Raw genomic sequence first — 13,310 nt, 5'->3', positions numbered from 1 at the left:
ATTCCTTTAGGTCTGTAGTTGTGTACCATTGTGACTTTAATTCGCATTGCTCTTATGACTAAACATGTCGGGCACATCTGCATGCGAATATCTGCCATCTGTATATCTTCTCTGGTGGAATGTCTGTTTATCTTTTGCCCATTTAAAAAATACCAGATTGTCGGGCTTATTATCGAGTTTAAGGGTTCTTTATATATTGTGGATACAACCCCTTTCTCAGACAGTTGTTTTGCAAATATCACTTCCCAGTCTGTAACCTGCCTTTTCATTTTCTTTACAGTGTCTTTTGACAAGTACAAGTTTCTACTTTTGATAAAGATCAATTTAACGCTTTTTCTCCTTTATGGCTCATGCTTCGTATGATCTAAGGAATCTTTGCCTAACCCCAAATCACAAAGATTTTCTCCTACGAGTTTTACTTTTAGCTGTGACATTTAGGTCTATGATCCATTTTGAGCTGATTCTGTATATGCTATAAGGAACAAGGTTTGCTCCCCACCCCACCCCCACATAGATATATATATATGTAACTGTAAACTGTAAACTAAAAAGACCATCTTTTTACCATTGGATTAGCTTGCACGTATGTCAAAAGTCAATTGACTTCATATATTTGGGTTTACTTCTGCACTCTCTACATGTTCCAACAATCTATACGTCTACCCTTATGCTAATATCACTCTGTCTTAATCATGCAGCTTTACAGTACATGTGTCTAGGTAGTGTTAGTCTTCCAATTTGTCTCCCTCCCCACCACGTTTCTTGTTGTTGTTGTTGTTGCTATTCTAGTTACTTTAAATCTCCCAATACATTTTAAAATCATCTTGTCAATTTCTACAAAAAAGCCTGCTGGGATATTTACTGTGATTGTACTGAATCTATCAGTAGTCTTGGATAATCTTGTACAGAATGGAGAGTATAGTCAATACTGTATTACATATTTGAAAACTGCTAAGAAAGCAGATCTTAAAAGTTCCCATCACAAGAAAAAAAAAAAATCTGTTAACTATGTATGCTGATGATGTTAACTGGACTTATTGTGGTGATCATTTTGCAATGTACACAAATATTGAATCACTATGTTGTACACCTGAAAAGAATATAATGTTACATGTCAGTTATACCTCAACCACCACCATCACTATCCCGGGTTGAAAAAGCACCTTTAAAAAATTTTTTTTTAAATTTATTTAAATCCAAGTTAGTTAATATTTAGTGTAATAATGGTTTCAGGAGAGTTTAGTGATTCATCATGTATACACAACACCATGCTCATCCCAACAAGTGCCCTCCTTAATGTCCATCACCCATCTAACCCATCCCACCTCGAAATGGCTCCTTACCAACACTGAGTCTTTTGATTCACAAACATGATTTATTTTTTATTTAAATCTTTAATTCTGCTCAGTTATAGTTTATAATGTATGAATATTATATACATATTTCATTAAATATATTCCTAAGAATTTCATGTTTTGGGATGCTACTGTAGATTGTATCGTTTTTTAAATTTCGATTTCCAACTGTTAATTGCTAGTATATAGAAATGTACTTCATTTTTGTATATTAACCTTATATCCTTTAGCACTGCTAACCTTAGTTCTAATAGCTTTTTTGTAGATTCCTTCAGATACTGCTATCCAACAGTCCTTTCTGTGATAATGGAAATGTTCTGTATTGTGCATACATGGCTAGTCACTACCATACTGGATAAAGTAGCCTTAGGAATTTCTATGTAAGTGATGAGGTCTTCTGCAAAGAAAACCAGTTTTCCTCCTTCCTTTACAATCTATAGGTCTTTTCTTCTTTGCCTTTTTGCGTTGGCTAGGACTTCCAGTGCAAGTGTCCTTGCCTTTTTCCTAGAATCATGGAGTCTTTCCCCATTAAAAATGATGTTAACTGTCAGTTTTACCAGGTTTAGGGCGTTCTGTTCTGTTCCTAGTTTTCTGACAGTTTTGTCATCAATGGCTGAATTTTGTCAAATTCTTTTCCTGCATCTATTAAAATGATCATATGCTTTTCTTTTTATGATGAGTAACAGCAACTGGTTTTCAAGTATCAAAGCAAACCTGCTTTCCTGGGATAACTCCATGTGTCATGGTGTTCTACTCTTTTTATATATTGATGATTGGTTTCCTTGTATTTTTGTCAAGGATTTTGCATGTATGTTCATGAGAGATACTAGCCTGTAGTTTTTTTTCCTTGTAATGTCTTTGTCTAGTGTCAAGGTAATGCTAGCCTCATAGACTATGTTGGGAAATATTACCTCTTCTTCAATTTTCTGGAACTTTGTCTAGAATCAGTATTATTTCTGTTTTATTTTTTGGGCTTGGGGTTTTCTTTGTGGGAAGGAAATTCAATTTCTCTCCTCTACCCTCCAGTTTTATTGCTATGATGGACATAATACTGTTTAAGTTTAAAGTATATAACATGATAATTTGATATATATAGTGGTTACTACATCTATCACCTCATATAAATAGCTTTAAAAAAAATAGTAAGAATACCTAAGAACTACTCTATTAGCAACTTTCAAGAAAATAATACAATTATTGTTAACTATAGTCACCATGTTGTACATTAGCTCTCCAGAACGAATCGATCTTGTAACTCGAAGTTTGTACCCTCTGACTAACATCTCCTCATTTCCCCTACCCCCTCCAGCCCAAGTCCCTGGCAACTACCATTTTTGCTGTTTCAAGGAGTTTGACTTTTTCAGATTCCACATACAAGTGAAATCACACAATATTTGTCTTTCTATAGGTCTGACTTATTTCACTTAGTAAAATGTCCTCAAGGTCCCTCCATGTCGTCACAAACGGCAGGATTTCATTCTTTTTTTAAAAAATGTTTTATTTATTTTTGAGACAGACAGTAACAGAGCACGAGCAGGGGAGGGGCAGAGAGAGAGGAAGACACAGAATCCGAAGCAGGCTCCAGGCTCTGAGCTGTCAGCACAGAGCCTGACACAGGCTCTGAGCTGTCAGCACAGAGCCTGACACAGGCTCTGAGCTGTCAGCACAGAGCCTGACACAGGGCTTGAACTCACAAACCACGAGATCATGACCTGAGCCGAAGTCGGACACTTAACCGACTGAGCCACCCAAGCGCCCTGGAAGGATTTCATTCTTTTTGATCCATTCAACCATAAATGAACACTTAGGTTACTTCCATGTAACACATTTAGGATTCTTGCATAGGATTCTAAATATGCAATGAACATGGGGTGCAGATATCTTTTCGAGGTAATAATTTCATTTTCTTCAAATATATACTCAGAAGTGGTATCGCTAGATCTATACGATAGTTCTAATTTTAGTTCTTTGAGGGACCTACATACTGTTTCCCATAATGGCTGTAGCAGTTTACGTTTCCACCAATAGTGCACAAGGATTCCTTTCTCCTACATCCTCGTTAACATTTGTTACTGCTTGTCTTTTTGCTAACAGTCATTCTAACAGGTGTGAGGTGATATCTTATTGTGGGTATGATTTGTGCTTCTCTAATGATTAGTGACATTAAGCACCTTTTCATGTATCTTTTGGCCGTCTGTATGTCTTCTTTAGAAAAATGTCTTTCCAGGTCCTTTGCCCATTTTTTAATTTGAAAACAATTTTTTTGTCTGCTGAGTTCCTCATATTTCATACATATGTACATATATATAATGTATCAATATGATAATATCATAAATACAAATATATTTAACTCCTCAAATTCAATTTAATAGATACAGCATTATTCAGGTTACCATTTCTTACTGAGTTTTGGTAATTTATATATTTCAAGGAATTTCTCCATCTTATTCAAGCTGTTGAACTTATTAGCATAAAGTTGTTCGTAACAGTTCACTAATATCATTTTAATAACTTTAGGATCTGTAGCGATGTCCCCTTTCAATCTTTGTATTGGTGATTCATGTCTAATCTTTTTTTCCCCCCTCAATTAGTCTGGCTAAAGGTTTATCAATTTAATCGATCTTTTTTTTTTTTTTTTTAATTTTTTTTTCAACGTTTATTTATTTTTGGGACAGAGAGAGACAGAGCATGAACGGGGGGGGGGCAGAGAGAGAGGGAGACACAGAATCGGAAACAGGCTCCAGGCTCCGAGCCATCAGCCCAGAGCCTGACGCAGGGCTCGAACTCCTGGACCGCGAGATCATGACCTGGCTGAAGTCGGACGCTTAACCGACTGCGCCACCCAGGCGCCCAAATCGATCTTTTTAAAGAGCCAGCTTTTAGGGGCGCCTGAGTGGCTCAGTCAGTTAAGCGTCTGACTTTGGCTCAGGTCATGATCTCATGGTCTGTGAGTTTGAACCCCACGTTGGGCACTGTGCTGACACCTGAGAGCCTGGAGCCTGCTTGGGATTCTGTGTCTCCCTCTCTCTCTGATCCTTGCTGTTCATGCTCTGTTTCTCTCTGTCTCAAAAATAAATAAGCATTAAAAAAAAAAATAAAGAGCCAGCTTTTGACTTTTCTCTATTATCTGCCTGTATTCTATGTAATTGATAATCACTTTTTATTTATTATTTCCTTCTTTCTTGGGTTAATTTACTCATTTTTTAGTTTCAGGTAGAAGACAGAGACCCTTTTCTTGTCTAATATAAACATTTAATGCTATAAATTTCCTTTTAAGAATTGTGTTAGCAGTATCTCACAAATACTATGCTGTATTTTCATTTTAATTCAGTCCAAAATATTTTTAACCTCTATTTTGATTTCTTCTTTGACTAATAGGTAACTTAGAGTATGTTACCTAATTCCCAAATATTGGGGAATTTTCCACATATCTTTCTCTAACTGACTTCTTGTTTAATTCCTTTGTGAGGAGAAAACAGATTGTAGGATTTCAATCTTTCAAAATGTACTGAAACTTGTTTTATGGCCCAGAATATGGTATATCTCAGTCAATGATCTATATGTAGGCCAAAATAATGTGTATTCTGCGCTGCTAGATGCATTATTTTCTACAAGTCACTTAGGTCAAGTTGGTTGACATTGTTATTCGAGTCTTCTAAACACTGTTCTATTACTGAGACAGGGCTGTTGAAATCTCCAAGAGTCATTATGGATCTGTGTATTTTTCCTTGTAGTTCTATCAGCTTTTGCTTTATGTGTTTTCAAGCTCTGTTGTTAGATGCATACACATTTAGGATTCTTTTTTTTTTTAACGTTTTTTATTTTTTGAGAGACATAGACCGAGCACAAGTTGGGGGGGTACAGAGAGTGGAGACACAGAATCCAAGGCAGGCTCCAGGCTCCAAGCTGTCAGCACAGAGCCCGACACAGGGCTCGAACTCACATACTGCAAGATCATGACCTCAGCCAAAGTCAGACGCTTAACCGACTAAGCCACCCAGGTGCCCCCACATTTAGGACTCTTGATGTCTTCTTAATCAACTGACCTTTTTATCATGTAAAATGTACTTTGTGCCTGGTAATATTCCTTGTTTTGAAGTTTAGTCTGACTTGTAGTAATATGGGCAGTCCAAATTACTTTTATTAATGTCTGCATGGTATATATCTTTTCCATCCTGTTTTTACTTTAAGTCTTTATGTTTATTTATTTTTTTATTTTTTTAAATTTTTTTTTTTTTCAACGTTTATTTTATTTTTGGGACAGAGAGAGACAGAGCATGAACGGGGGAGGGGCAGAGAGAGAGGGAGACACAGAATCAGAAACAGGCTCCAGGCTCTGAGCCATCAGCCCAGAGCCCGACGCGGGGCTCGAACTCACGGACCGTGAGATCGTGACCTGGCTGAAGTCGGACGCTTAACCGACTGCGCCACCCAGGCGCCCCTAAGTCTTTATGTTTAAAGCAGGCTTCTTACACATAGCATCTGCCATTATCTAATCAATCTCCGATTTAACTATTTATTAATTTTTTTTTCGATTTAACTATTTAGACCATGTACATTTGCTATGACCACTAATAGGATTTCACTTAAACCTACTATTTTGCTATTTGTCTTCTATTTGTCCCATGGATTCTTTCTTTCCTTTTCCCCTTTTTCTTGAGTTCTTTTATATCCAGTAATTTTCTGGGTATGGTTTCTATAGATTATGTTTTTCTTCTGATTGTGGGTCAAGTTTTTCTGCTTCCTTGCATACCTAGTAATGCAGTGGATGGCAGACATTGTTATTTTTATACTGTTGAGTACTGAATTTTACTGTGTTCCTTTAAAGCGGGCTGGCCTTTGTCCTGTCATGCAGTTGTTATTTACAGAGCAGTTTGATCCTTTCAAAGGTTGCTCTTCAGTTTGGTTAAGGGGCTTTACACTAGAGCTTTTTGTTTTTTTTTTAAAGATTATACATCTATTTTGAGAGAGAAAGAGAGCTTTCATGTGCGCACAAAAGAGGGGCAGAAAGAGAGAGGCGGAGAGAGAGAATCCCAAGCAGGCTCCGTGTTGTCAGTACAAAACCCAACGCAGGCTCGAACCCATAAACCATGAGATCATGACCAGAGCCTAAACTCAAGGGTCGGTGCTTAAACAACTGAGCCCACCCAGGTGCCCCATACTCTAGGGTTAATTTAGCTCCAGCAGTAAGGCATAATGTTTCTGAGGAACTACCCAATGCCTTGTACATTACAAGACCTTGGTTAGTAGGGGTGGGACCTATTCCTAACCCATGTTTCAGGAATTAATTTCTGTTATTTTTTCCATGGCCATGGGCATTTTCACCCAATATACGTATAGATCAGTATTTGGCCAAGCCCTTTAAGGGACCTCTCATAAAGAGAGAAACTCTGGAGCTTTCTTTCTGTGAAGCTCCTTTTCTGGTATTCTTCTCTATGACTTCTAGCCAATTTAGGTTATCCAAACTTTGATTTGGGCAGTGAGCTACAGATCACCTCCATGTTACCCTTATTTCAAGAATTACAGACCTCTACTGCCTTTTGTCCAATATCTGGAACTAGTTGTTTCACTTAGTTTGTTTTCTAGTTGTTCATGATGAGAGGGCAGTTTCTATAGCAGCTAATCCTTCAAAGGCAGAAGCAGAATCTCCCTTATGCCCTTTTTTAATATCTGGAATTTAATTCTTTCCAGTTTTTATACAAGCTAGATCAGAACACATGTCATTCTTACCTTTGTAGACCTCTCTAAGGGCTGATCATATTGTGCCTGTTGCATAACATCACTGACTATCATTTTAGCAATCTTCCAAGCTAGCTCTTCTTGGGCCTAAAACAACAACAACAAATCATTTCAAACTGTTGATAATGGTTATTCATTAGAAAAGTTAAGACTTACATTATCAGTGCTCTAAACACAACTGTATGTGATAGGACCTGGGCCACCCTCTGGCTATGCTACATTAACATGCTATTTGTTCACTGTCTTCTAGGGTGAGCTACTGGGTACCCAACATCATGACTATTTTCATGTTAGATGATCAAAACATTTTTCTTTTTCCACTCACATCTCTCAATGTACTTAAGTCAAAAAGCAAGCCTCCTCTTCTGCAAACAGAAGTGAGGAAAGAAACATTTGAGCTTTTTGTTTCTATGGATGCCTGATGGTTGATGGAAATTTGGAGGTATGTCTATTTCTCAGTGGCTAGAGTCTCTGAACTAAAAGATCCTGCACTGACCCCACAAGGCAATTGTTAGATACTAAAAAGGGCCCACCCTTTCTTGTTACCTCCTGGATAAGGGAGCAATGATGTGCCATGTTGCTTAAACGTGGGAACTAAGGAAAGAGAAAACCTGAAACTTTACTTAGACAAAGTGCCACTTATAAACAGGAATTTCTTTACACTGAAAGTAGAATTTACCTCATCAGTATTTCCTTGTACCCATTTCTTCATAGCTTGTGAGAACATGGATCCTAGTAAATAAAACCAAAATTGAATGTAGATTTCATGCACAATTTTACATTAAAAAGGTGCTCTTATTCAAAAGCTATTTCCAGAAATGGATATTCTTTTTTTGTACAATCTCATCTAAAACATTAAGGAATATTACCGTTAATCAAAATTGATTATCTCCATTAACAAGTATTTAACTTGCAAAAGACTTTTGAAAGTCTGTTTCAGAGTTCTGGACTTTTCTTCTATTCTCCTCACTTGATAAAAGAAAAGTATTATCGGGGCACCTGTGTGGTTCAGTCAGTTAAGCGTTCAACTTTGGCCCAGGTCATGATCTCATGGTTCACGAATTCAAGCCCCAGGTCGGGCTCTGTGCTGAGAGCTCAGAGCCTGAAGCCTGTTTCAGATTCTGTGTCCCAGAATTCTGTGTCTCTCCCTGCCCCTTCCCTGCTCATGATCTGTCTCTCTCTCAAAAATAAAATAAAAACATTAAAAGAAAAAAAAGAAACTATTCTCTAGTGTTAGATTTTCAGCTAATATTAAGTGAACAAAAGAAAACCATGACTAGGATTTGGTCTTAGATAAGAGTCTAGCGGTAGGTCAGGAGGTATCAATCTACTTGTTATATCCAAATTTTTTAGACCAGCTCCTATACAAAAGGGCTTCCAGTAAAAATTACACTGCCACATGCTCAATCTCTGGTCTGTATAAATTGGCTGATTAACAGCAGAGTTTTAAATGGCCATACTCTGTCCAGGCCACAGCACACCTCAACCCCCCAGGAGATACACACAAGCCTATCTTCGTATAGGTAGGTACTCAGGTGCTGAGGAATCACCAAGACATAGACTAGCCACTTTTTCCATTAATGAAATACATAGCTTATCCTTTCTTTAACACAAATAAGCTCCTTTCTAACTCGGCCTTACATCAAGCAGTTGGTAGATTATTTCTTAGGCAAGGTACTGATTAAGTCAATGACTGGATTAGAACTATATATAGCATTCATGAAAAGTGCAAAACCTGCATCCTTTCCCTTGATAATTTTTAGTATTAACTAAAAGTCTGAAGACTGGTCTAGTTAAACTTTATGGCCAACCAGTCAATAAAGCCACATTACACACTCGGCCTAAAGTCTCAAATGGCTGTTGAATTGCCCAGTGCACTGCTCTCTCTCAGGCTAACCCAAAAAGCCACACTGTGACAGTCTCCTACATGTTTAACACCCTCTCTCCTTTTCAATGCACACAAGTTTGGCTCCTTTCTGTGCCTCCCCTCCCCTTTTAACACGGAACTTCTCCAGGACCCCATTTCCAGCCTTCTTTTCTCCTTTGACAGATTTTCTCTGGGGCATCTCATCCCCTCCTGTGGCCTTAACTTCCTTCAAAATGCAAATAATCAAAAAACCTGACCTTGGGCATTAAAATTCATGGACTTAGAAATTGTCCTATGGTATCTCACAATTAACATGTTCCAAATTGAACTTGTCTGTTCTCTACCTACTCTTTTTTTTTTTTTTAAAGTTTATTCATTTATTTTGAGAGAGAGAGGGAGATTGTGCAAGCAGGAAAGGGGCAGAGAGAGAGAGAGAGAGAGAGAGAGAGAGAATCACAAGCAGGCTCTGCACTGTCAGTCCTGAGCCTGATGCAGGGCTTGATCTCCTGAACTGTGAGATCGTGATCTGAGCCAAAATCAAGAGTCTTGATTTCTTGCTACCTGAGGACAGTGTAGAGCCCTTGCTGGCCAATACCCCACAGAGGCTGTCTAATACTTCCTCTACTCCAAAGCTACCAGTCACTTCTTCTTTGTACTCATTTTTTACCAATAAAATACACTATTAGACTCTAGGTTTCTTAATGGCAGGATCTGTATGTTCTAACCTGCCCCGTGAATAAGAGTGCACAGAGGCACTACAAAATTATTTACTGAATGAACTGTGCAGACTTCTTTCCATCTTTGTACTTCTCCCGACTGTGTACCTCAGGCTTCTCTGGCAAATTAGGAAATAAAATCAATTATTTAAATAAACTGATAGGGTAAAATAGGTTAACAGGCCCTTTTTGGGTCTAAATGATTTCAATAACTGTTGCATTTTTTGCTTACTCTGTCAATGTATATCTGACCCAAAAGTAGATTGCTCACCAACACCAAGATTATTCCTTACTCAAGTAGTAGTTGAATTAAAAAATAAATATAATACAGGCACCTGGCTGGGCTCAGTTGTTGGAGCATGTGACTCTCGATCTTGGGGTTAGGAGTTTGAGCTCTACGTTGGGGGTAGAGTTTACTTAAAAATAAATAAATAAATTTAAATTCAATAGGAAGATTAATAATAGCTCTTAATTTTAAACACATTTCTCAAAATGGGAGATTTTCTCTTCTTTTTTTAAAGTTTATTTTGAGAGAGAGAGAGAATGTGGGAGGGGGAAAGAGAGGGAGGGGGGGGGGGGGGGGGAGAGAGAGAGAGAGAGAGAGAGGGAGAGGGACAGAGAGAGAGAAAGAGAGAGAATCCCAAGCAGGCTCCACAGTACCAGCGCAGAGCTCAATGTGGGGCTCAAACTCATGAACTGTGAGGACACGATCTGAGCCGAGACCAAGAGTCAGACACTCAACCGAGACATCCAGGTGCCCCTGGAACACTTTCTTCTTACAAATTAGTGTCTTTTACTCAAGACAATACTGTCAATCCAACCACACTGAAAAATTTCTAGATCCCAAGTGAATGGATCCACATTGGTTTTTAAAATCTTCCTTGTAAACCAACTGTTTGGAAGCTGAAATCAGTCACAAATAATGTACTTGTCAAAAAAGATTTGTGTTTAACTCTTGCAACTAAATGAGCACTCTCCAGGTGATTTTAAATGAAGGACTTGAATTTCAACCTCTTCATATTTTTCACATATATATCATGTATTTGAAATTTCAGCAAATTAGAGGAAATTTAATGAATTAAAGGGTCTTGAGATAAACCTCAAATCCAACCTGGACTGGGTATTCACCATTTTTGTTTTTTAAGTTTATTTATTTTGAGAGAGTGTGTGTGAGCGAGTTGGGGATGAGCAGAGAGAGAGAGAGAGAGAGAGAGAGAGAGGGAATCCCAGACTCCGCACTGTCAGCACAGAGCCTGATGTAGGGCCTGAACCCAAGAACCATGAGATCATGACCTGAGCCGAAGTCAGACTGACTAAGCCACCCAGGCGCCCTGGGTATTCACTATTTTAAATAAAAAAGTGACAAATATTTTTTCATGCAGATGTGCTTTCTGGAATGGTAAAGCAAATTCAATACCTTTCATTCAGAGACTGTACAGAGATGTGATTACACAAAGCCCTTGTGCTCAGCTGTGACTACAAACACAAGGTGAGAGAGAAGGCAATTATTTCATAAAATAAACTGTTTAAATCTTAAACGATCCTTCACTTACAGTCACTGACTAATGTGAGCAAAGGCTTAACAGGGAATATGAAAACACCACAAACCTTTTGATTTCTTTACATCAGGTTCAGGCTCAGATTCTCGGATGAATTGCCCCAAGTCACTTACTCTTCCAAATGTCATCTTCCTAAATAAGTACAAAAAGAAAAATATGATTTCTAATGATCAATACCGAATTAAGGAAAGAAAAATTCCACTCTTAAGCATCTCATTTAAATGTAGGAAGCTAAAAATACTGTATCATGTTATTCAAAGCAAGGTTTATTATTTTATTTTATTTTATTTTATTTTATTTTATTTTTTTTTTTAAGCAAGGCTTATTTTAAATTTTTTTTTTCAACGTTTATTTTTTTGGGACAGAGAGAGACAGAGCATGAACGGGCGAGGGGCAGAGAGAGAGGGAGACACAGAATCGGAAACAGGCTCCAGGCTCCGAGCCATCAGCCCAGAGCCCGACGCGGGGCTCGAACTCACGGACCGCGAGATCGTGACCTGGCTGAAGTCGGACGCCCAACCGACTGCGCCACCCAGGCACCCCTAGCAAGGCTTATTTTAAATAGAACTGTCCCCTAAAGAAAGCAAAATAATCTTTAATTCAATGCAATTCCATTCAAAATCCCAGAAAGGTTTATGAAACATGATGGGTGAACAGGTAGCTCACAATTCTAAAATTCATATGGAAGACAAAAGGCATAAGAATAGCCAAGATAATTTTGTAAAGGAGATAAAAAGGTAGGAACCTGACTTAGATCAAAATGTGTATTACAGAGCTAGAGTCTATAGAGCTAGAGTCATTATATATTACATATAGTCATTATATATGCTATAAAGCTACAATAATATCAAGCAAACTTGAAAGGCAAAGAACACAGTGAAAGACCTTATTTAACAGATTACTAATCAATAATGAATATTCAAAAACATAAAGAATTCCAACAAGTAACTAAGAAAGACAGAAAAATGTAAAAAGGAGACGAACAGTCACTTCACAGAAGAGAAACCTGAACGACCAACAAACATGCCAAAAGCAACTTAATCTCAGGGGCAATAATCCAGATTGGTAAAAAATCAAACATCTGATGTTATTTAGTGTCAATAAAGATACGGGGGAAACGAGTATCTTCCTTAACGGGGGGTAAGAATGCAAAACATATAGCTACTCTTAAAGGGAAGCTGGTTAACGGGTGCCTGGGTGGCTCAGTCATCAAGCATCTGACTTCAGCTCAGGTCATGACCCCATGGTTTGTGAGCTCGAGCCCCATTTTGGGTGAGCAATGCTTCTCTCTCTCTCCTTCTCTCTGAGGGTCCTCTTCTCTCTCTCTCTCTCTCTCTCTGTGTGCCCCTTGCTCACTCACGCCCTCTCTCTCTCAAAAAAATAAAGAAAATAAAGGTAAACTGGTTAAGATCTATTAAAATTTAAAATCTGCCTCTTGGTACAAGGAAGTATATAGAAGTAATTCTTTGCCATTCTGTGCGTAACAGTGAAAAATTGCAAACAACTTGAATATTCATCAATACCCAAAGGGCCAAACAAAACAGTGGCCACAGTTATGAGCTATAATTAAGATTTTATATGAAACACTACAAATAGTCAAAATGAGGTAAATCTGTATATACTACTATAGAAAAGTCTCCAAAACTCACTGGACTGAAAGCACAAGGTACCAAATAGAGTGTAATATCGATTACATAAAAATAAGCAAGCAAAAATACATACTATAATGTCACAGTGATTATCCTGAGTAGGAAGGGGAGAGAATAAGCTCTGGTGTGTGATCAAAGGGGACATCAGCCTTATCTACACATTTAATTTTTATAGGAGATTAATGTATTTGTAATTAAAAGAAGGAAAAGAAACTGTGACGCTCATGTATTATTTCACTCGGGCCATGGTGGGTCTTATTTTAGGGTTATCCTTCCCAGTAAGTTGTCATTTCACATGTGCTTGCAATACACCAACAGACAGAAATATGTCTGCCTTGAGAAACATTTCAGGAAGATGCCAAAACCATAAGACTAAAACCCAACACTGAAAACTATCTTTAAAGATGAAGAAAAGTTGGGGGGCG

General features: G+C 38.0%; 1 protein-coding gene across 1 annotated transcript in view; it reads right to left on the bottom strand.

The window, feature by feature from the left end:
* The window catches only part of AKAP10 (A-kinase anchoring protein 10), an 80,589-nt gene that overhangs the window by 4,230 nt on the left and 63,049 nt on the right, over positions 1-13,310 (bottom strand). Inside the window, exons 12-14 of the mRNA XM_030294790.1 lie at positions 11,286-11,368; positions 7,774-7,826; positions 7,086-7,181 (exon numbers count right to left, since the gene is read on the bottom strand). Of these exons, the coding sequence (XP_030150650.1) occupies positions 7,086-7,181; positions 7,774-7,826; positions 11,286-11,368 (232 nt within the window). The remainder of the gene's footprint in view (positions 1-7,085; positions 7,182-7,773; positions 7,827-11,285; positions 11,369-13,310) is intronic.

This window comes from Lynx canadensis, chromosome E1, assembly GCF_007474595.2.
Source record: "Lynx canadensis isolate LIC74 chromosome E1, mLynCan4.pri.v2, whole genome shotgun sequence".
Classification (NCBI taxonomy): domain Eukaryota; kingdom Metazoa; phylum Chordata; class Mammalia; order Carnivora; family Felidae; genus Lynx; species Lynx canadensis.
Note: the sequence above shows the minus strand (reverse complement) of the source record. Positions and strands in the feature narration are given on the sequence as shown.